This window comes from Pipistrellus hanaki (genome assembly GCF_964339955.1).
Source record: "Pipistrellus hanaki genome assembly, chromosome: 6".
In the NCBI taxonomy this organism is placed as follows: domain Eukaryota; kingdom Metazoa; phylum Chordata; class Mammalia; order Chiroptera; family Vespertilionidae; genus Pipistrellus; species Pipistrellus hanaki.
Window position 1 is genome coordinate 67,024,649 of NC_140508.1, and position 25,052 is coordinate 67,049,700.

The 25,052-nt window shown below is 42.9% G+C and overlaps 1 protein-coding gene across 4 annotated transcripts; it reads left to right on the plus strand.

Annotated features, from left to right (window-relative positions):
- Positions 1 to 6,041: 6,041 nt before the first annotated feature.
- LOC311624997 (eppin-like) lies at positions 6,042 to 25,013 on the plus strand (the record flags this gene model as incomplete). Of its 4 annotated transcripts, none has more annotated exons than XM_084888756.1 (4): positions 6,042 to 6,132; positions 7,521 to 7,652; positions 11,399 to 11,566; positions 24,566 to 25,013. In XM_084888756.1, 4 exons carry the CDS (start codon positions 6,042 to 6,044, stop codon positions 24,766 to 24,768), a joined length of 594 nt encoding a protein of 197 aa, XP_084744882.1. In that variant the 3' UTR covers positions 24,769 to 25,013. The 4 variants fall into 4 exon arrangements, with proteins under 4 accessions (XP_084744882.1, XP_084744883.1, XP_084744884.1 ...); XM_084888757.1 differs by lacking the exon at positions 24,566 to 25,013 and adding an exon at positions 21,475 to 21,545; XM_084888758.1 differs by lacking the exon at positions 24,566 to 25,013 and adding an exon at positions 11,939 to 12,362.
- Between the last annotated feature and the right edge of the window lie 39 nt (positions 25,014 to 25,052).

Below are 25,052 nucleotides of genomic sequence, written 5' to 3' on the forward strand. Positions count from 1 at the left end.
GTAGTAAGTAAAAAATATTTTCCTTTATACAAATTTATTTATTGATTTTGAGAGAGAGAGAGAGAGAGAGAGAGAGAGGGAGAGAAAACAAAATATCAGTTTGTTGATTCACTAAGTTGTACATGATTCTTATATGTGCCCTGACCCCATGCTTTGTAGAATTTCTTCTTTTCAGACATCCTGGAATGAAAGAATTTGGCTGCTACTATTTTTATTATAAACTAGAGGCCCGGTGCACGAAATTCGTGCATGGGGGGGGGGGTGTCCCTCAGCTCAGCCAGCACCCTCTCCAATCTGGGACACCTCGAGGGATGTTAAAAGGGCAGTCAGACATCCCTCCCACAATCCAGGACTGCTGGCTCCCAACTACTCGCCTGCCTGCCTTCCTGATTGCCCCTAACCACTTCTGCTGCCAGCTTGATCACTGCCTAACTACTCCCATTATAAATTTTTTATTATAATTTTTTTTACATCTGTTTTCCCCCTTCGTAGGCTATTAATACAGATACTATTGCTCTTCTCCCTCTGGAATTCCCTTCTAAGAGCTGAGCGTTAGAGCACAATGTTCAATCATTTCATGCTCTAGGAACTGGTACTGTACATGGGATTGAGGACATCACTGGTGAACCATTGATCTAGCAGGAGGATGATACACCTGAAGCAGTTGCTGCCAGGCTAAGAAAGTATAAGGATGTGGCAAAGCCAGTCATTAAACTATACAAGATCCCAGGCGTGTTCTACCAATTTTCTGGAATGGAGACCAACAAAAGCTGGCCCTATGTTTACATGCTTTTCTTGAACAAGATCACACCTATACAGTCCAAAGAAGCATATTGAGCCTGCCCAAAGGAAGAACTAGAAAGATGTGGTTGTTCTTTCCATTGTATGTGTAGTTTTGGTGTCGTGTCCCAGTTAGAAACTAGCTGATCTGGCTTGCAGTGTCTTCTAGTATAAATGGTAAACTGATATGAAAACTAGTGAGTAAGAAGAGTTAATGAAGAGGCTCTTAACTGCCTTTTAAAAGAAGGGTCACCTACACATGTTGAAGATATCTCTGCACATGTGTCAAGCTATTCACAAGGAAGTAAATACCAGCTGCATTTCAAACGTGTGTAACCCAAACCTAGCGGATCTGACAGTCATGCTGTTGCCATAGTGGCCATGATGGTGGTGGTCTCTCTCTCTCTCTTTTTTTTTAAGAGAGAGTGTGGGGAAGGAGGAGAGGGAGAGAAACATTGATGTGAGAGAGACACATTGATTGGTTGCCTCCCAATGCACCTGACTTGGATTGAGCCCATAGCTGAGGCACACAGCCTTAATTGGGAATCAAACCCTAGATCCTTCGATCTACAGGCCGACACTCAAACCACTGAGCAAAACTGGCCAGAGCTGAAATAATCTTGTTTATGTGAATTTGTGTTTTCAAGTACCTACAGGGATTAATCAAGAAATTCAAAAGGGACTGTTTGGTAACTTTCTTTAATTTGAGCTCTCCATTCTTTTTAAAATATATATATATATATATATATATATATATATATATATATATATATATATTTTTTTTTTTTTTTTACAGAGAGGAAGGGAGAGGGAGAGAGAGTTACAAACATTGATGAGAGAGAAGCATCATCAGCTGCTTCCTGTGCACCCCCTACTGGAGATGTGCCCGCAACCAAGGTACATGACCTTGACGGAATCGAGCCTGGGACCCTTCAGTCTGCAGGCTGACACTCTACCCACAGAGCCAAACCAGTTAGGGCTCTCCATTCTTATTAATAGATGAAACAGTTATTTGCTGGCTCCTGGGATTTTTTCTTTTGACGCTCTGGTGCTGAGACAGGAAATGGGTTTCCTGGTGTTAGTTGCACCCTGTATATGCAGAGGGCACGTGTCTCAACCCTGCGCATTACAGGATCTGAGGAGGCATCTGCATCTACCTGATGAATTTCATGTTTTACCTTTCATTTAAGAGACAGCATCTTTTCTTGCTGCAGTTAATTTTGCCAGCAAATGAGTCATTTTCACAGTATGAATTGCTTTCTTTCTCTTCTGCTCCATTTTTAGTAACTTCCTTATCTATTTGGTTCTCAAAAGAAGAACCCAGGGACGGAGACTTCTATTGGAACAGAAACGTGGTCTGGTCATAAGTTCTCCTCCCTTTCTGTATATAACCCAGCCAGTTGGGTTTGCAGAGGGAAAGAGTGCAAGACCCAGGTGTTGGGAAACCAGGAAGCCCTATTTCAACTACAAAGAAAAACCTGCTTCCTGCATCTGCTGCGATGTGTTATAATGATGATGATTTATAAATGCCATCCCGTATCTTTCCTTAACAAATCGCACAATTCTGGCCAAAACAAGCGCTGTTATCTGTATGCTTCTGCAAATTCCCCAACTTAGTTAGTGTGTGTGTGTGTGTGTGTGTGTGTGTGTGTGTGAAAAAGAGTGAGAAAGAGGTAGAGATAATAAAGCATTTCCAAAAGGGAGAAAGTTTTTGTGTGGCATAGATAGTCCTTTCTTCCTTAGTGATAATTAGGCTGTCCCAGGAGGCATCATTCTTGAAATAAAAGGTTCTCTGTGTAAAACTTTTCAAAGGAGCAGTGCACCCAGGAGATTCTCCCTGGCATTAGTATGTGTCTAACTCCATTTCATTAAATCTTTCTTTTCTTTGTTTTAAACTTTGGCTGTAAAGACAGAAATGTACTAAATAGGAATGAACTGGTTTGTATTTAACTTGGAGAAGAGTAAAGGGAAAAAAAACCCACAAACTCAGTCGTTATGTAAGCTCCAAGGTGCCAGGGCTTGAGGGCTTTTCTAGTTTCAGGAGAATTTGTACTGCTTATTTTTATAGACTTTTGGTTTGGAGATGAACAGATCTATGGGGGAAACTGTCGAGTCCCAATGGCATTTCACCATGATCCCGCTCAAGCTCAACTCAGTTCTCTAACCCCCTGACAACTTGTTCCCGGTTTGCTGTCCTGGGAAATGGCATTCCACTTTCCTAGGAATCACGTGCTTGTGCCCAGTCAGTGTGAAAACCATCGCCCTCTTGACTTGGGTGTATGTGCTTAATTCAAAGTGTCTAAACCTAATCTGTAAATGCTCTTCTACCTGTTCTCATGGCATTACTGATTACTTTGATTATCTTGCTTGAGGATTATTCAAACTTTATAATTTGATAGAAATAAAATTTTTTTTTCCTTCTAAGAAAAAAAGAAATTCTGAATTTTCATTTACTTTCAAGAAAATTTAGAGACAATTTCACCATGATTGGGGGCCCTGGGAAGTAGTTGGACACTTAGACTCCGTGGGTCTTTAGACCCTGCCCTCTCTAAGGACATAACCTTCATTCTCTTTGAACCCACTATTCCTCTCTACCTTTAACTCCATAGTAAAATATTATATTCACATCAAAGACACCCACCTCTAGGAAACATATTGCCAGCTGTAAGACATAGCCATGAGCAAAATAACTAGGTCAAGAACCAGGCTGCCTTTTAGAAAGCCCTGAGTAACCTAGATAACTGACATGTGAGTGGTCCTGCTTCTACCTTCCCATGTTCTAATTTCCACTTTTATGCTTTAAATTATCTAAGAGAGTGAACTATGGAACCCCAGACTTGGGTGTTAATAAAGACAGAGCCCAGGTTCATGCTTTCTGCCCTCAACTTTGCTGTGTGGTCCTCCAGCCTGCCATGTACCCTTTAGGACCTGCGAGTAATAAGTGTTGTTCTTCTAAGTTCCCTGATGGTTTTGTAGTGGTGAGTCCTGCAATCATAATAAGAACCACAGGGCTGGTCCAAGCACCACATTGGTCCTGGCGGTGGCAGGGGGAACGTCTGTGGGGCTCACTACATAAGTGAATGTAGCTGCGTGAGCGCCTCAGGCATTCCTAGGCAAGGACATAACTACCCATAGGCTGAGGGGCTCTGTCTATGGTCTAAATTTTGTGACCGGATAGTCACTCACTGATGACAAGGCTTCTGTCCATTAGGTAGGACAATGAGAGAACAAAGCTTGGCCCAAAGGTGCAATACCTAGTTAGGAAAGGGAATAGGAACCTTAGAGATGTCATTGACTCTCTGAAGAGTGTCTTCCTCTATGAAGACTGGTTGACTGACTCATGTTTTGGATTCTGTGGCTATAAAAAAGCTTCCACAACAAGAAAGCCCACTGTATGGGAGTACATATTTACAAATGTTATCACTGATAAAGGTTTAATCTCTCCAACCTCTATAGGCAACTTATACAACTTAATAAAAGGAAGATAAATGATCCAATAAATAGGATCTTTTCAAAAGAAGACAGAAGGAAGACCAAGAGACACATGAAAACATCCTCAAAGTCACTAATTATCCAGGAGATGCAAATAAAAACAACAATGCGGTACCACCTCACACCTGTCAGAATGGCTATCATCAACAAATCAATAAATGGCAAGTGCTGGTGAAGATGTGGAGAAAAAGAAACCCTCATGCACTGCTGGTGGGAATGCAAACTGGTGCAGCCACTGTGGAGAATAGTATGGAGTTTCCTCAAAAAACTAAAAATGGAACTCCCATTTGACCCAATAATCCCACTCCTAGGAATATATACCAAGAAACTAGAAACACCAATCAGAAAGGATATATGCACCCCTATGTTCATAGCAGCACAATTTACAATAGCTAACATTAGGAAACAGCCTAGGTGCCCATCAGTAAATAACTGGATTAGAAAACTATGGTACATCTACACATGGGAACTATGCTGCCATAAAAAAAATTTTTTTAAAGGGAATTCTTACCATTTGCAGCAACCTGGATGGAACTGGAGAACATTATGCTAAGTGAAATAAGCCAGTCGATGAAAAAAAAAAAAAAACCACATGGTCTCATTCATTTGTGGATAATAAAGAACATTATAAACTGATGAACAAAAATATAGATAGAGAGGCAGTAAAGCATCAAACAGACTGTCAAATTACAGTGGAAAGGTTGGGGGAGATAAGAGATCAACCGAAGGACTTGTATGCATGCATATAAGCATAACCAATGGACACAAAACACTGGGGGGTGAGGGCATGTATGGAATTGGGGTGGGGGTGGGGGCAATGGTAAGATAAGTACACATATAATACCTTAATTTAAGAAAAAATGGGAAAAAAAGAAAGCTTCCAAGTAGTCGAGCACTATCTTTCCATTGGCCCCTCCAACTATTCCAGTTAGAATCCAACAACTCTGCTGCTTTATTGATCTTTATTGTATTGTGGTCTCTCAGACAGATTTCTTCATTTGATAGTTCTTTCTTAGACAACAGGGAGTTTGCACCAGAGGCTAGAAGCTCTCTATAAGCTCTGACATTCTCTCCTGTTCTCATAGCAACACAACCTTGACAAACTTTGCAAACGCTGCTATCAGCTGCCTCCTTCCCCACACTGTGCTCTGGGGAAACAACTTTATTCATTGGCCTTTGTAAAACAAGATAAGTGACCTAAAGAGAAAAGGGAGAGAGATGGGAGGAGAGTGTGGGGAAGGGAGAAAGAGACACAGAGATTATGGGAAAAAGAAAAAGACAGACAAAGACCTACAGAGACACAGAGAAGCAAAGAGATACTAAGAGATCAAAAGGACACATTGTCAGAAACAAAAGGGGCATGCCAGTTAGTGTGCAGATAAAATGGAAAATTAGTAGAGAACGAGGACATCCACAACTCTCAGAGTTATCAAGAAGACCCCATTCATTTCTAAGGTAGCCTGGAAAGTGAGACAAGCTTTGCCCACCCCTCTCACCACCACCCCATGGTTGACCAGAGGACTCAGCCCAGCATAGGGGGCTAAGAACCAGAACCAGGAACCATCCAATAAGAGACCATTCCCCAGGCTGTGGGTTACAGCTGCCAGCTAGCCACACTGATAATCTCAGAAACATGGTGTTCCCAGGGGGAAAAAAGAGGGTGGCTGGCTTGACTCCAGATTTCATATCCAAGATACTGACTACTAAAAAAATAGGCTGGACAAAGGCAGCCAGACATTTTTATGTTCTCGAACCACCAGACGGACAGAATGGTGTCTTCTGGACTTTTGAGGATCCTGGTGATATCCATCCTTCTAGAAAATGTCCAAGGGTTTAGTCTGGCTGACTTGCTCTCTCCAAGTAAGTAATGGGGTCTCAAGTAACTAGAGTTACTTTTCACTCTCTTAGCCTTGGTCCTGGGTTGGGAAAGGAGAGAGATATTTGGAATATTTCTTCCTTATTTCCCTCTCTGTGGAAGATTCCCTTTTATGAATGCAAGAATCCAGACCCAAGGCAACCCTTACTGCCCCTTTGAAGTAGAGGTCTTTCTTGGGGGGAGGTGGGGAGGGCCTGGGAAGAGTCATAGGATATAACATTTGTGGGATGGTCTATAGGAACCCTCGGGGCTTAAGGGACCTTCTTCTTACTCCACACAAAAATAGCTCCCTTTCTTGGGACATCATCCCTATTGATTCCTGATTATTTCAAATACAGCCCTATAAAGTAGCTCTGCACCTCCAAAGGTTCATTGACTTTTCGAAAAAGGACAGTATCCAGAAGTTCCTCTGAACTTAAGACAGTAATATTCCATAACTATATAGTAATAATGTTAATTGCTACCATTTACAGAACACTCAGAAAGTAGGGATTTAAAGGGAGGGATCTGGAGTCAGATTTGGTGGGTCCAAATTCTGGTTCCACCACTTAGTAGCCATGTAGTCTTAGGCAAGTTACTAAAACTCCACCTTCTTCAGTTTCCTTATCTGCCAAATGGGGATATTAATAGAATTATTATGGTGATTAAATGAGAGTTAACATAACTGTGCATCAGTTACTGTAATTATAGCTTTATACGTGTTGTCTCATTTCTTCCTCATAACTCTGTGAGGCTAAAACGATCTTACAAATGAAGAAACCAAGGCTCAGAGAAAATAAGTGGTAAACCAAGAGTTAAGAATTTAAAAACCTGTCTGACGCCAGGGCGAGTGGTATTAATCACTGTGCAATTCAGTCCTCCCCCTCAAGAAGGAATTCCCGAACACTGACTCCCTGACCAGGCCAAATGAACAGATTTGCTTAGACCAGTGGCTTTTAATAGGGTGATTTTGCCTTCCAGGGGACATTTGCAAAGTCTGGAGACATTTTTGGTTACAACTGAGTGTGCTATTGGCATCTAGTGGGTAGAGGAGGGATGCTGCTAAACATCCTACGATGAGCAGGACAGATCTTCTCTCCCAACAAATAATTATCCGACTGAATGTCACTAGTATCAAGGATGAAAAATCCTCCCTTAGACGGGCTGGGCTGGTGGTGGGACTAGGGATGGGATAAGAAGGTAGAGAATGAGGGATGGACAGGAAGGAGGGTAGTGCAGGAAGTGCTGGGAAAAAAACACCCTGAGGAAAAGGACTCCTGGGAAGAGCAGAGTAAAAGCAAACTTCCCTGACTGCCCACAGCTGCCTCGGGTCTGGAGAAGATGGGTTCTGTGCCCTCCATGACTCATGGTTGTGAAACTGTCTCTTCCCCAGGGAGATGCCCCAGAATCCGAGAGGGATGCCAATTCAAAGAAAGGGATGAGTGCTCGAAGAACAAAACCTGTCCGGACAAGAAGAAGTGCTGTGTCTTCAGCTGTGGGAAAAAATGTTTAGACCTCCAACAAGGTATTATTCAGAGCCCCTGAATAACCAATCCTTCTACCCAAACCCTCACCTTCTGCCCACTTGAGCTGGCTTTGTCCCTGGTGTGCTAAGGGTAGGTGTCTGAGCAACAATGCTGGACTTGGGAAACCTGGGATCTACATTCGTCCCCGCCCCTAATATGATGTCTGACATTAGGCAATGTCTTCATTTTGTCTGGGCTTTGCTTTCCCTGGCAAAGGGGTGCAAGGGCGTGATTGAATCAGATAGTCTCTTGGCTAGCTTCCATGCTTACTCTTTGAGTCCCCAGAGGCCACTGTTGGCCCACCATATACCAACTTTGTTGCTGCGAACGGTATCATCTAGCTTCTTGCTCCAGAGTGCCCACTTCTCTGCTTAACCTGGTAAGTCTAACAGCACCAGGAAATCTCCCCTGACCACTTCAGACCAGAGAGTGTTTCCTTTGCTGCTACAGTCTTCACTCCATCCCCATTTCCATGGTTTCCTGAAATACTAACAAAGATTGTTTGTTTGTTTGTTTTCTCTGTGATTTTATTAATCCTCACCTGAGGATAATTTTTCCATTGCTTTTCTGAGAGAGTGTAACAGAGGGAAGGTGGAGGAGAAGAGAGACCGAGAGCGAGGGAGAAAGAGAGAGAGAGAGAGAGAGAGAGAGAGAAAGAGAGAGAGAGAGAGAGAGAGAACGCTCATAAATAACAGAGGCCATGCCTTTTCTTTGTCTCTTAAAGTATCTAGCACATGGTATGTGCTCAATGAATAACTTATTCAGTCCAGGTCAAAGATTATTTATTTATTTATTTATTTATTTATTTATTTATTGTTAATCTCCACTCAAGGGTATTTTTCCCATTGATTTTTTAGAGATAATGGAAGGGAGGGTAAGAGGTAGAGAGAGAAACATCGATGTGAGAAAGACACATCAATTGGTTGCCTCCTGCACACTGACTGGGGTGAGTTCCATGCCCTTGACCAGAATTGGACCTTGGTCCCGTTAGTTCATTGGTTGACCCTCTATCTACTGAGCCAACCAGCTAGGGCAAGGATTCTTTACTTATTCATTGTTTTACCCTCAACATTCTGCCAATTCAGACTTCCTGCTAAGAATGGGGTTCCAAGATGAAATCAAACACAAGCCTGCTCATTTGAAATTTACAACCTCACAGGTGAGACCAAAGACATAAACAAATGACAAACATGCACATACAACTCAGAAGTACCACAGAAAAATGCAGGTCCAATTTAGCATCTTGGGAGTGTGAAATGCAGGATGGAGTCAAAGACACCATAAAGGAGTTGATATGTGAGAAAGATTTTGAAGGGGGAATAGGAGTGTCACTAATGAACAACAGTGGGGTGGGAAGAGAAAATATGGAGTGAGAGGTGTGAAAGTGTGGGATAGCATGGTGTGTTGAAGGTTGCAGGAGTGTGTAGCTCAGAAGGGTACTGTGGTAGGGGAAGGGCCAGAGTCAAAAACAGGAGGCAGTTCGTGAAGGGCCTGTGGGTCATGAGGAGACTTTGTCACAAAGTCAAGTCAAGGTCTTAGTGTGTAATTATATGATCAGGATGTGTTTCAGATCCACCAGGACCTTCTCTCTGGTGAGCATCATTAGGGGTAGATTGGAGGGGTCAGGAATGGAGGCAGGAAGATCAATTTGAGGTCATTTCAACAGCCCAGGCTTGAGACACTGAGACTTAAAGAGAGTGTTAGACGTGGTGCATACATGCATGGAATATTATTCGGCCATAAGAATGAAATCTTCCCATTTGCGACAATGTGGATCAACCTAGAGGGTATTATGCTACAGCCTCATGAAATAAGTCAGACAAAAAAGACCAATACTTATATGTGGAAACAAAAAACAAAACAGAAACAGAGAACAAATTAATGGTTGCCAGATGGGAGGAGGATCCAGGATTGAGTGAAAAAGATAAAGGCACTAAGAAGTACACATTGGCAGTTACAAAAGAATCCCAGGGATGTATATAGCCAATAATATTGTAATAACTATGTATAGTGCTAGTTGGATACTGGAAATATTAGGGGAAACACTTGGTAAAGCATGATTATCTAACTCCTATGCTGTACACCTGAAACTAAGACAAAATAATATTGAATGTCAACTATAATTGAAAAAAAAATTTTAAATATCATATTAACTCTGTAAGGTGTCCCATGGATACTAGACTTATGGAAATCACTTCATAAGTTATAAACATATCTAACCACTATGCTGAAACTAATATAATATTGAATATCAACTGTAATTGAAAAATAAATAAATGAAAATTTAAGAAAAAGGGTGGCAGAGAGGTCAGCTGCGAGGAAGTGAAAATCAACAGGCCTTAACTGTTCAGCTGAACTAGTAGTTTAGTTCGGACCTGTTTTGGTTTGCTAGGGCTGCGGAAACAAAGTACCACAGAATGGGCGGCGTTAGCAACAGCAATCTATTGTCTCACTGTTCTGCAGGCTGGAAGTCCAAGGTCAAGTGCCGGCAGGGTGGGTTCTTTCTCCGTTATGTGTGAGAATCTGCTGCGTGCCTCTCGCCTAATTCCAGGGGTATGCTGGGAATGGTTGGCATTCCTTGGCTTGTAGACTTCTGTCTTCAACTTCACATGGTGTTCTCCCCTTGTGTGTCTGTGAACAAACTTCTTTTTTTTTTTAAGGACATTGGTCATACTGGATCAGAGATGCACCCTATTCCAGTATAACTCAACTCCGTTTCCAAATAGGGTCACATTCTGAGGTACTGAGGATTAGGACTTCAGCATATAAATGAGTGGGGGGTAAGGAAGGGGGAGCATGCAATTCATTCCATATCAGGAGTGAAACTAACCACAGGGAGAAAGGGGCCTTGACCATCTGAAAAACTGCTCTCACCTTCCTTGCAAGGGACTCGCACTTGACTCACGATCACATAGTCTCTTCTTGGCATGCTTTGGAAGGCAGAGTGAATGGCTTATAATTTCTAATTCCCATATCATTTATTTATTCAGGGCATGTTTATTTTTTTATTTTTTTAATATATATTTTATTGATTTTGTTCAGAGAGGAAGGGAGATAGAGAGTTAGAAACATCAATGAGAGAGAGTCATCGATCAGCTGCCTCCTGCACACCCCCCACTGGGGACATGCCCGCAACCAAGGCACATGCCCTTGACCGGAATCAAACCCGGGTCCCTTCAGTCCCCAAGCCGGCGTTCTATCCATTGAGCCAAACCGGCTTCGGCCAGGGCATGTTTATTGATCAGCTACTCTCTGCCAAGCACTGTGCTCAAAGCTGCACATTCAGATACAGTCAAAGGGCTCGCAACTTAGAGGGCCGTGAGGGTGGTCTCACTTGCCCTCAGGAGAGCCCTGTGCAACAAGCAGGGTGAGACTGTGCATTTCCGTTTTACAGAATTGGAAGTCGAGAACAAGATAGGTAATGTGGGAGATGGATGCGCAGACACTGAATTAGGAAAAGAATCTTGAAACCAGAGTCTCCTCACTCTCAGGGGAGACAATGAGGCCGGTGACCAGAAGGGGAGGAGATACCAATGTTTTCCAGAGAGGCAGATGCCCAAACAGCTCCACTTTAGGGTCTCCCCGCAAATGTGCACAATACATCCATGGAGCTGGGCCCCACAGTGTGATAAGGTGAAAAGAACCTGCTCAGGTTTATCCTATGGGGGTTGTCAAAGGGACAATAACAAGTGGTATTTTTTCAGGGTGGGCACTCTAAGTTCTCAACTCTGGGATCTCCCTGCAGATATATGCAGTCTGCCGCAAGATCCTGGTTTCTGCCTGGCCTCTTTTCGTCGCTGGTGGTATAATAAGGAAAATGATACCTGTTCCATCTTCATCTATGGTGGCTGCCAAGGAAACAGAAACAACTTCCAAACCAAAGACCTGTGTCAGAATTTTTGCTCCAAAAAACGTGAGTTCCAGGGGCCTCGATATCCCATCCTCACCAGGGCCACGTGGGAGGTCTGGGTGTTGGCTAGTCCATTCTAGGAGGGCTGCAACCTTGGCAGACTAGGTGCTGACACAATAAGCTCCAATCAGGAGGTAAGAATCAATCTCACGAGGGCTGGACAGGGGCTTCCCGGGAACCGAGACTGGGGGAAAAACGTGGTCATGAATGAAAGCTGGCAAGCGTGAGGAGTGGAGGGAGGGTGCAGATGTGGTGAAATTTCAGAGACCCAACTTCACAGAGGTCATATGACACCCAGCCTAGCACTGGGCATGTTGGCCAACCACAATGCCTTGCTAGTATTCCACTCCCATCTACATCCATTTTTCCTTTAAGGAGATGTGTAGCATCCCAAAGTAAATTCACTTCTGTTTAATGTCCTGTGGAAATGTTCAAACACAACTTCAAGACTAGTTCTGAAGGCAAGCCCAAGATGCTCAGCTGGTCTTGGTCTACATTCTCAACAGGCTTCTAATCCTGAATGCATATGAATTAACCGGAACACCACCAGGATTGGGCTCATGATTCAAGGCTCTGTCTGTGTGCCTGATCGGCACTCCAAGTTGGCTTCCTCTGTTCCACTCCCCGCATTCCAAGGCCTTAGCCCTTCCCAAGATGGAACCCCTGAATCTGCTTCCCCCTCTTCCATTTTAACCTCTTTTCATATAAAATATCATGTTTTGATCCCATTTCTACTGTCCAACTTCTAGCAACCCCTCTTTATACCTATGTAGCTCCCAGTTTTCCCCAATAAAGTACTCTATTTGATCCTGTGCCTCTAAGACTGAATGACTCACATCTGTTGGCACATTATGGTTTGTGGAGAGTAAAAGCTTACTGAGGCTTCTGAAGACACCATTAAAGGGAGTGAAGAAAATCAGAACCTTGAAAACTGATACCCCAGGGATATTGTTATTATCCTCTGTTTCTTTAAAAAAAAAAAAATTGCAATACCCTTTTATAACACGGGCTCCTTAGCTTGGATACTCCAGTAACTGATCCTAGGACAAGGGCATGGGTAAAAGTAGTTTATTTGGGAGATAAATTTGAGGAGTGGATAAGTGATATAGGAAAGCAAGGAGTTAAATAATGAGCTGGCTACCTCTGTGCAAACTGTAGCTTAATTCTACTGGAGACTTTCCACAAGACCATGTAAAACATGTCTCCGTCTTCAGTTCTGGGGAAGCTGAGGTGTGTGTCCACTGAGTTCCATGTTCTCCCAATGTCTGGGGGGCATGAAATCCCTCATTCTTCCAGGCTGTTCTGTATGGAATCTGAGCAAGCTCCCAAGAGCCAGGGAAAACTCTCAGCAGGGAAGTAGAGACTCTGACGCTTGAAATGGAAAGCTATCAATATGCATTTGATAGTATTCAGCCACAAGAAGGAAGGAAGCATGAATAGATGCTACATTGTGGGTGAACCTCAAAAATATTACGCTAAGTGAAAGAAGCCAGTCACAAAAGGCCATACCCTCTATGATTCCATTCATATAAAATATCCAGAATAAGCAAGCTCATAGAGGTAGAAAATAGATTAGTGATTGCCATAATCTACCTCATAGAGGTAGAAAATAGATTAGTGGAGTAAGGCTGGGGGGAAATAGAGAGTGACTACTAATGCATGTGGAGTTTTCTCTTGTGATGAAAATGTTTTGGAACTAATAAAGGTGATGGTTACACAACATCATGAAGGTTCTAAAAAGCCACTTAACTGTTCACTTAAAATGATTAATTGCCGAAACCGGTTTGGCTCAATGGATAGAGAGTTGGCCTATGGACTGAAAGGTCCCAGGTTTGATTCTGGTCAAGGGCATGTACCTTGGTTGCCGGCACATCTCCAGTAGGGGGTGTGCAAGAGGCAGCTGATGGATGTTTCTCTCTCATCGATGTTTCTAACTCTCTATCCCTCTCTCTTCCTCTCTGTAAAAAAAAATCAATAAAATATATATTTAAAATATATTAAATATATAATATTTAATAAAAATATTAAATATAAAAATGTGAATTCCATCTCAATTATAAAAAATGGATTAGAAATAAAAAAGGACATTAGAATTGCAGCTGCAGGTGAGCTGGGAGTATGTCTTACTGATGCTTCAAGCCTTAAATTGGAAAGTTCAATGGAATAATTTTCTGGCCCCACCCATTGATTCAGCTGGTTCTGGGGTCATAACTGCCATTTATTTACTATTGTATTTCCCTCCTGCATCACCTATTCCAAACTGAACCCGATGATAGAAGCTCTCCATTAGACCTAACATTCTCTCCGGCTTTCAAAGCACCATGATCTTGATAGGCGCTCTGAAGATTTGGTTCAATCTGAAATCAACCGTCTCCTCCCTTCCATGCTATTCATGGCAATAGCTTTACTGTCTGACGGTGGCTAAAGAAAAGGGGTGGCCCAAAGAGAAGAAAGAGGAAAAGGACCCGGGGGAAATAGAAGGGCAGGGAGAAAGAGACCCAGACTGTGAGAGACTCACAGAAAAAAAAAAGAGAAAAAGGCAGGGACAGAGTAAAAGGAGGCACAGAGAGAAGAAAATAAACAGTGTGAGGAAAAACAAGCAGACAGAAAACCAAACATGCCAGTAGAAGAGTAGGTTGAAAAAAAAGAGAAGACCTAGGATACTCTTGACCTCCAAACTCCCTGAAAAATCAAAGACCTTGGAATCGAACATTCCCTCTGCTAAAGGAGTTTAGAAGCCCCAGATAAACATTGTCCCTTCTCTCTCTCTGGTTGACCAGACAGCCAGAGAGCCTCAGCTCACTTGAGGACTAAGTGCTGCCTATCAAGAGCCCCTTCCCTCAGGGTTGGTGCTGTGGGTGTCAGCTAGCAGCACCAATGGCCTCGGGGACTTGGTGTTCCTTGGAGGAGGGAGAGTAACAGGCTGGTCTCCAGTGACTTATGCCTCTCGGAGTGGTAAGCTGTGCCAGGGCAGCCAAAAGCTCTGAAGCTGCTGCTTAGCACTCGTTCTTAGTCTGGGTGCCACCAGCCAGACCAGCCCCTCCTAAAATGGGGCTCTCAGGACTTCTGTCAATACTGGTACTGTTCATCCTCCTGGGTGGTGTCCAGGAACATGGGCTGTTTGAGGGGTTCTTATGTAAGTATTGGGGACTCAGTCCTCTCAGTAGAGAAAGGAACTCAGATGGGAGGAAAGAACAAATGATTCTAACCCTGAGAAATGCTTCCCCCACCCCCCACCCCCACCTCAGCCTGGGATCCTGGGTGGGAAAGAGGGGAGATTTTTGGATTCTTCTTTTCAGATAAGATGCCTCCGGGAATGCAGGAAACTGTCTGTGGCAATTGTTATGATCACAAGCCCTCTGAAGATCACTGCTTTCTGTGGACAATGAAGTGAAAACAAACTTCCCTAAGTCTGCAGTGGTGCCCTAGACCTGGGGATGGTGTTCTGGCCCCTTCAAAGTCCTTTCTTCCCTCCCCTTAGACACGTGTCCCAAAATCAAAGTACATTGTGATAAGAAAGAAACAAACAAATGTCTAAAGAACAGGCAGTGCTCAGAGAAGATGAAGTGTTTCGACTTTAACTGTGCAAGGAAATGTTTAAACCTCCAACAAGGTAACTCAGAAATCCCCTGAACTATCCAATGCCCCACTTTCTGCCCCGACATTACTAGACCACTGACATTGTCACCTACACTGACATTAATGACCACTTCCGGGGTTCACTGATGGCTGGCGTCTAATCAACAGTCCGGGTGCATCTTTTAATTAATACAAATCCTGGACTTGGAAGGAGGGGGTGTTGGGAGTCATGGGTTTTATTTCTTTTCTGTTCATAGTTAGGGGTGTGATGTGGGTAACGGATTTCTTTCCTTTATGGGTCTTAGTTTCCCACCTGTAAGAAAGATGGGCGCGGGGGAGTGGGCATTAGATCACATTGTCTCTTCGCTGCTTTTCTGGGATCCTCTGAGACGCCAAGGAGCCAGTGAAGTCCCATCAAATGCCAACAGAGAGCCAGGGGGTAGAATAGCTATAAGGCACAGATATACAATTTCTATTTCCTGGTTGTGCTTTTTCTAGGCCTCTTTGTCAATATAAATTTAAAATGTTTTCCCTAACCACTTTTGTCCTCCTTCACTCTTTCCTCTCTGCTCATATAATTGAGCTCTAAAGAAGACCATTGAGGAGTATTTATCCATTCATTCATTTTACAAATACTTACTGGTTTCTCTGACATCAGTGATAGGCTCTGTTTGCTCAGTGTAGCCAGGGAACTCAGTAAAGTTTTTCAGGGTAAAAAGATCCACAATTTAAGACCTGCAAAATCTTAAGCTATATGATTCTGAAAAACAAAACAACAACAACAACAAAACCTCTTCTTTATTCATCTTAGTAGTACGTACAAGATATTTGCTCTAAAAATGCTTTTTGAGATTCAGGATACATTCAATTTTTTAAAATATTTTTTATTTTTTAGAAAGAGGAAGGGAGAGAGAGAGAGAAAAAAAAATTGATATGAGAGTGAAACATGGATTGGCTGTGACCTGTATGCCCCTACTAGGAATTAGCTTGCATCCCAGAATGTGTCCTGACCAGGAATTGAACCAGTAACCTTTCAGTGCACAGGACAATGCCCAACCACATCAGCGATTTTATTTATTTGTTTGTTTATTTATTTATTTATTTATTTATTTATTTATTTATTTATTTATTTATTTTATTGAGAGAGAGAGAGAGAGAGAGAGAGAAAGAGAGAGAGAGAGGGAGTGTTTTACTATGAATATTCCTGATGCATCTACTCAGTGCCAAATTATCTGCAAGGAACTGGTGTACCAAGATGACGTAAGGCACAAATCTCACATTCTCATGGAGGAGTCAGAAAATACAAACAAATAATCATATAGAAGCAATAAATGTGTGTGTGAGATTGAAAAGCAATATAGAAAAGCAAGGAGTGAAGCATGGAGCCAGGAAAGGCAGCATAGAAGTGTTTGATATCTGTGGAGTGTTTGAACAATGAAAAGGGTTGTATCTAGTGAGCAAGAGAGAGGTGGGCATTCCAGGCAGGTGCGAAGGCATGGAGGGGTGTGAGCGGCCACTCCTCCACGACTTTGCACATGTCTGAAATGTTCTCTAGGGAGGCAGGCACCCAAACTGCTCTACTCTGCAGTCTCCTTGCAGACATATGTAGTTTGCCAAAGGTAGTTGGCCCCTGCCTGGCCTCTTTCCACTCTGGTGGCATGATAAGGAAGCTCAGGCATGCTCCAAATTCATCTATGGTGGTTGCCTAGGGAACAATAACAACTTCCAATCTGAATCTATCTGCAAGACCATCTGCAAAAAAAACGAAAGTAAGTTCCACGGGTCCCATTTCCCACAATCACCTGAGCTACCCTGGGAGGTCGGGTGCTGGCTGGTCTGTTCTAGGAACTTGGCAGGTTTGGGGCTGATATAATCAATTCAATCAGAAAGTAAGAATGCACCTTTGAAGGGGTAAGTAGCAGAAAAAGAGGGAGGGAAGGGAAGCAGTAGTCAAAGTTGGCAAGAATGAGATGAATAGAGGGTACATAGAAAGCTGAAGTGGTGAAGTGTCTGAGACCAAGTCAGAAGAAGGCCCAGAACATAAGCCCAGTGCTTGGCACCAGGAATCAGACAGTCACTCCAGGCCATTGATTTCCACCAAACCTCATCAGCAATTCTCCTCCCTTTCCTTCTTAAGGTGATTATAGCTAGGACAACCACATGCTACATTGATGACATGAAGATACTTTTGAGAGCAAAAGGAAATACCATTATGTTACTGGGAAAACAGACATAAACTGGGACTTTAATGGAAAACTAGAACATGTGATCACTCTCTGAGCCCCTGAAGTCACTCTACTTCTGTGTTCTCTTCCTGTGAAAAGATGCAAAATGATCTTTATCGCAAACACTCCCACACCTTTCTTCTCTCTTTCTCAGGTGTATGTCTTATCTCTATTTCTCATAAATGCTAAGGATCCTGGCGAGACTTACAACCAGGGGAGCAGGTGGCAGTGGCAGCTCATCCCAGGTTAACCCTCTGAACCTGTCTTCAAGGCTCCCTTTTCTCTGACTTTATAGTGAGCTAACAGCTGCTGCACCTTGGCTCACTTCTGTCACTGACTTTTACTTCTCGGTGAGTCCACACTGCCCTGCATGGCTCACTTCTTTCCTATAATGTTACTATAGAGCCAACGCAGGACACCACTTAGCCTCTCTCCTGTTGCTTCTTCTACCCTAAGCCCTTCCTTTGTTTCATTGTCCCCAGAATTAATAAACATACTCTAAAAATCACACACACACACACACACACACACACACACACACACACACACACACACTATCTCCCTTTTCCATTAACTGCAAGGCTTAGTTCCTATAGGAATTAAAGTCCAAGTATCTCACCCCTTTCTTTTCTGCTACCTCACAGGGTCGTGGTCTTGGGTAGGATAACCAAAGCTGAAACAACCTCCAGGATTTGGCTCATAATATAGGCTCTCTCCATGTGTGCTTGACTGATGTCCCATATTGGTTTTCGCTGGCAAAATCTCCACTGCTAAGACCTTGGCTGTTCCAAACACCAATCCCCAGGATTTGTTTATTTCTCTGGCTCAGCTTCTCTTCAAATATAATGCTCATCGCCCTTTGACCCTGTATCTTCAACTCTTGGGTCCCCATTTATCCCTTGGAAGCCTCCAGTTTACCTTAATAAAGTGCTTTGTGAGGTCTGATATCTCTGAGGCTGAATAATTTACATATGCTCCCTGAGTGCAGTTTTTGGAAAAGAAGTCTTCGGTCCTAGTGACATCAAAAGAGGGAGAGAGGAGTGGGAGAATCCTGCAAATCGAGAACTCTGGTGACACCGTTACCTAGTAAAATTGTCATAAGATGCTTAAGAATGGAACCAGAGACAATCCATGTTTTGTATGGTCTAAAGCTTATAAAGTTAACTTATATTTCATAAACAATATAAGTTAAATTAAAAAGTGAATATTCTTCAAATGAGAAAGAAAATATCAACCAGTTGCAAAATTTAAAAGCTAACTAATACCACATGTTGCAAAAGATTCATATAGATTAATTATTAAGTGTTTACATATATGGCAGCAATTCTACAAAACTCAATTTCTGTGGAAAGATAATTCAGTCTTTTCTTGAACATGGTTGAACAAAAATTATTATATTTTCATTTTGGTTGTGGTTGGGATGCATACAATAGAAGCATGAATGCACAGCCATACTTGATATTTGTGTGCTCAAAACACAGAAATTTAAATAAATTCTCTTTTACATGATTCTATCAAGAAAACCTAGTTGGGCCAAATCCAGTTTGGCTCAGTGGATAGAGCGTTGGCCTGCGAACTGAAAGGTCCCAGGTTCGATTCCAGTCAAGGGCATGTTCCTTGGTTGCAGGCACATCACCAGTGGGGGGTGCGAGAAGCAGCTGATGGATGATTCTCTCTCACTGATGTTTCTAACTCTCCATCTCTCTCTTCCTCTCTGTAAAAAAAAATCAATAAAATATATTTAAAAAAAGAAAACCTAGTTGGGACCGGGAAGGGTGCGGGAATGCTCCCCTCAGGACCTGTTTTCCAACCATGAGTTGAAGGTGGTGGCCTAGTGTCAAAGAGTACTTCTAAACTTGAGAAGATAAGGCCCTGCCCAATCTGATAAGCACCTGGGGCTTTTCCAACCCATTGGTGCTTCTCAATGCTTGCTTGGGGTTGAAGTACATGAGTGGCTGCAACAGAATCATCCGTCCTAGGGACTCGTGAACCAGAGAGGTCCTTGGGAATAGCCAGAGTGTGCCCTGGGGCTGAGGGCATCTGCTCATTTGCTCAGAATGAGCCCAGAGCCTTTGTGATGAGCAAACGGAGCTCCGTGCCTTAAAGAAACCTCAGTGAGATGCTGCCTCTCTCTGTTGTTAACTGTTCGTTCACTTCTCTGCCCATTGGAACCTAGGGAACAGCTCGAGTGGAATCTTTTAGTGTTGTTCATGGTGCCATGCAGACCCGAGATCCCCTTCATCTTCCTCTCCTTTTTATTCTCATCTCAAAGCTTCCTGCAGAGCCAGAAATGCCCACAGGAAGCTGTGGATGGTTTGAGAATTCAGGAAATGTCCAAGCTGAGGATATTAGAGAGCTCCACCAGCCCAAATAACCCTCCTTATGTTTGTTAAATTTCTTTGATTAAATTATTACATATGTATCCTCATCCCTCCATTAACCCCCAACCACTCATGCCCTCACCCCCCTGGTGTTCATGTCCATTGGTTAGGCTTATATTCATGCATACAAGTCCTTTGGATGATCTCTCCTCCTTTCACCCACCCTTCCCTAACTTCCCTCTGAGGTCTGGCGGTCTGATCGATGCTTCTCTGCCTCTGGATCTGTCCCTGTCCATCAGTTTATGTTGTTTATTATGTTCCACAAATGAGTGAGATCATGTGGTATTTGTCTTTCTCTGACTGGCTTATTTCACTTAGCATAATTCTCTCCAGTTCCATCCATGCTGTTGCAAATGGTAAGAACTCCTTTTTTTAACAGCAGCATAGTATTCCATTGTAAAGATGTACCAGTTTTTTAATTCACTCATCTGCTGATGGGCACTTAGGCTGTTTCCAAATCTTAGCTAAGGTAAATTGTGCTGCTATGAACATATGGGTGCATACATCCTTTGTGATTCGTGTTTCTAGTTTCATAGGTTAATCCTCATTTTTTTTAAACATATACAAATGGAAGCTTCTAGTAGGAAATAGACATCCAAGATCACACAGCAAATCAATAGCAAAACTGGAGCTAAAATCCAGGTTTGAGTGTAACAGGTGCTGCCAGATCCCTCAGCCTCGTTGGAAATCAGGGTGGATAAAATGGCTACTTGTCACTTTGTTGTTTTCATGTTCAGCAGCTCTCTCTTTTTTTAATATTTAGCAGCTCTCTGTGAAATATGCAAAACTATAAAACCAGTGTCAGGGTTTTTGATAAGCACACAAGATGAGTTATGTAAAGCATGCATACCATAATGTCTTGGATGTTAATGTTCCATAAACAATAAAGATTATTATTATTAGAACATACATAGTTTTAAAATAAACTGTTCACTGAGGGAAACTCCAGTTTAACCCCTTTTCTGGGGTCAAACTGGAGCTTCCTACAGTGAACAGTTTTTATGTCCTATGAATAAAGCTCCAGGCTCCTGAGCTCATAAACCCTTTCTCCCTCCTCTATTTATATCCAAGCTATTTGGGTTAGAGTGCTAATAATTACCTTCGGCTAAAAATTCTACTTGGATTTCTGAAGATATAAATTAACTCTACTCTTAAAGCAATCAACCTTATTTTGTCCCCTACACGTTTATTTTTGAATATAAATAAGGTAAGAATAGAGAAATAAACTTTCTTAGCATGTGTACGCTTATAATACATATACTTGTTACATGTTTAAGCAAGTCTTCTCTCTAAATCCCTGTTCCCCTATCCTGTGAGATGAAGATGATAATAACATCTATTCCAAGGACTTTTTTAGACGAGTGTAATGAGACAAGGCAGAAACTCCTCTGACAGATTGTTGGTGTTGAAGTGATGTCCGTTTCCTTCTAGAAAAGATAAAGGTTTTGTGGAGTTTAGAATCTGACTGAAGAAACTTTGTTCTTTCCTAATCCCACCCACATTTACTCCCCCATCTCTACACCACCTACATCAATGGATCTACACCACCCAAATCAATGGATCTCAATCAAAAGTAATTTCATTCTTTTCACACATAGATGGTTGATATAGGGTAAGACTCGTATGATGAGTACAACTGCAAGACAACTAACAAGAGCTTCCTGCTATTTTCTCAAATGTGCTTTTAATAAACTTTACACCTGTCCTCCATATTCTGGAACGTTAGGAACCTTACCACCCAAGTCACCTGAGGAAGAGCCAAGTCACTGAGTTGAAGCCAAAGATCCCCCAGGGCCACCCAGGTACAGAGTGGTTTTCAAAGGTCAGTACCTCCCACACCACCCACAAGGCCTGTCCAGCCAAGTAAGTACAACAAATACATCAAATAAGTACAGGCACATCTCATCAAGCACTGCCCTCACTGCATGGAGTCCTTATCACGCTGCTCATATTGGAAATGTTTTTATAATTAAAAAATATTCAGTCCCATAACTCCTCTGCAAGGTTTTCTAACCTTGGCACCATTGACGTTTGGGGGCAGATCAGTCTTTGTGGTGGGGCGATCCTGTGCATTGTAGAATGGTTAGTTAGCAGCATCACTGGCCTCTGCCAGTAGGCACCCCATTCCGCAAGTTGTGACAACCAAAAATGCCTCTAGACATGGCCACGTGTCCCTGGGGGTAGAACTGCCTCCTCCCCAGATGAAAATGGCTCTCCTGAATTGTGTTTTAAAAGGTCAGTTTTCTCTTCCTGGTCAACTGCTCTAGAAGAGGAGCACTGTGGGAGCTCTCATCCATGAGCACCTACGCGCAGGCCTGCCCTCACTCTATTCGAATGGCAAATGCCAGTCTGTTCACTCCCTGGGGACCTCCTGCTGCCATTATTTTGGTTTCTGACTAACAGATTTGATGATCCAAGAGAGCTAAAGAAAGAGTCAGGAATAATCCTAGTAGACCCACTAAAGTGCAAAAAAAGATGTATTACCAAGATGTTGAAATGCAGACTTTAGAGGAGTCTTTAAGAAAATAAAGGCAGAGAAAGCAGTGAAGGTGAGCAGGCCATGAGAGGATTGACCAATTATTGTATGAACTATAGTTTGGAGAAGCAATGTCCAAGGAATGAGTACCATCATGGCTGCAGGGGATTTAAAGAGAAAGAAGGAAGAGTTACTACTAATGTGCAAAGATGGGCAACACGTTTCTATAGATAACAAGTATGGTTCTAATCTAGCTTGCACTCCCATTTCCAAAAAGTTCATCATACACATCAGCAAATGGCATGTGTCTGTGTGTGCATTTATAATGTATGAAGCATTTGTATATTCATTGAACACTTGTGCAGTTCTGGGAAGTATGCTAAATCAGCATCATTGATCTCAATGCATAGATGATAAACTGAGGCTCAGAGAGATCACATGACTTTCCCAAGGTCAAGAGCACCTTAGACTCACTATATCTTAATATCCCAGACTCACTATATCCCACCATGCCAGCTTTGCCTTTTTTTTAAAAAAAATCAGATCTGTAGAGGATCTGGGAAAGGAAGTGGGTGGGAATGTGCTGGTTCTTGGCAATTGAGGTGTGTCTGTAGACAAATGATTCTCTGAACCAGACAAAGTTGGTCCCTTCTACACAACAATGTTGCTCTCATAATTCCCTGGGAGACTTCAGATGGGAGGGAGGAAGCATACAGTGGGAACTCAATAAGTGTTTGATGAATGAATGGATAATACAAGGGAACTGGAGCTAGACAGACGAGGACCCCAATCCTGGCTTTGAATGTCATTATACATGTGACAATGGCTAATGCACTTCAATGTCTCTTCATGTGCAAAATGTGTGGGTGGTGGTGGTGGTTAAGTCTTGTAGGAATCCTGTGTGGGTTCAAGGGAGGTGATATGTGAATAGTAGTTTATATGGTGCTTGGGAAGGTAAATGTGCTCATCAAATGGTACCTATTGTTTTATTATTGTTACAGCTTCTTCCACCCTGAAGTGTAATAAAGTGGCCTTGGATAAAAGCCACAGATCAGATAAGGTCAAAGAACAGAGTCAGACATGTGCTTTGGCTGGACACTCTGTTCCAGAGGTAGCCCAAACTCATGATTAACAAGAGTTAGGGGTGAATGAGCTGAATATGCAGCCAGAATTCTCCCCATTGGTCCACTTTCTCCCTAAAATGCCAGCCCCAGGCTGGGCCACTGGCTGGGTGGCACCATGAGGCTCCGGATCTCTCTTCCATTTCTTCTGTTTCTCACCTTCAGCCAAGAGTTTCGGTCGGAAGCAGGAACAGGTTGGTATGGAAGTGGGAGCTCCAAGAATAGACTGGAAATAGAGAAGGGAGAGTGGCAGTACAAAGTCTGTTCTTTATCTCATGCTGCAGTCACTTCAATTCACTTCATCAAATATACATGCTGGGTGCATGCGGTGTGCCAGCTACTGTGCCAGGTGGTCAGGCTAACATCATGAGTGAAGCAGACATCCTGCTTTTGTGGAATTCATATTCCAATGGAAGAGAGACAAACAATACATAATACACATAATAGATGGTAAACGTGCTGTAGAAAAGAGAAAAACTAGAGCTGATTAGAGGATGAGATCCCTGCTCTCCACAGTTTTCTCGGTCAAGGAAAGGAAAGAATGATTGAGAGCAGCTGCTACTTATTGGGGCTTTTCTATTGATCAATGCTTTCCATAGGTTATCTCTAAGCCTTCGGTAAGTCTAAAGTGTGAACAGTATACCCCATTTTACATGAAGGAAACTGAGTGCCAAAGGTATAGGTCATTTGTCTAAGATCGCACAGCTAGAAATTTGAATAAACTTTGCACCCCACTCTCAGATCCCAAGTCAGTCCTTTCCTATAGATATCGCTTCTAGAATGATGATGAGACAGGAGGTGGAAGCCTGAGAGAGCTTCTCATCAAATCCTAGAAAATCAGACCTGAAAGGATGCTCAGAGATGATGGAGTTCAACTCCCTAATTTTACAAATGAAGAGGTGAAGATTTGGAGAAGTTAAATGATACAGTTATCCCACAGTAGTAAGTGGATTTGAATCCACTAGAACAGGATTCTCAAGTCTGGGGCTTTTAGCACAGCAGTCTACTTCCAGAAATGGAAAGCCTCAGTGTCTGTACGGACGGACAGGGCCATTGCTGTGCGGGCCAGATGAGCAGGATGGGAAGAGGTACAGAGCTCGGTTGCTGGGTAGAGCCTCACAGTTATGCCCGTGGCCATCCTAGCCCCTGGCATATGGGCATATGGGCCAACAAGGGAAAGCTGATACATTTTGCCTCTCTCAACCACTTTCTCTCTTTAGGCCAATCAAGTCCCCAACCTAGTGCCTCCCGAGAAGATTGCAAACTTCCAATGGAAAGGGGCCGTTGCCGAGCCAAACTCCCACGGTGGTATTACAACTCATCGATACCCGGATGTACGCTGTTTTACTTTGGAGGCTGCGAAGGCAACAGGAACAACTTTCTGAGGAAAGATGCATGTGATAAAGTCTGCAAGAACGTCTAATTTCCGCATAAGAGCCCGGTGCTCCCTGGAGTCAGGGTTGCTCTATGGTAGGTGTGTCGAACTCAATCAGAGAAGGGGCCAAAATCTAAAATCCAGCCTAAATCGCGGGCCGAATGGTTTACTGAACAGTCATAAACTGACAATGTCATAAACTGACAGCGGAGTGCAGTGATGACAGCGCGGTGCGGGCCACATTGCAAGGCCTGGCGGGCTGGATTTGGCCCGCGGGCCTTGTGTTTGACACATGTGCTCTATGGCAATGTCAGGTGTTTCTGTGAACACGA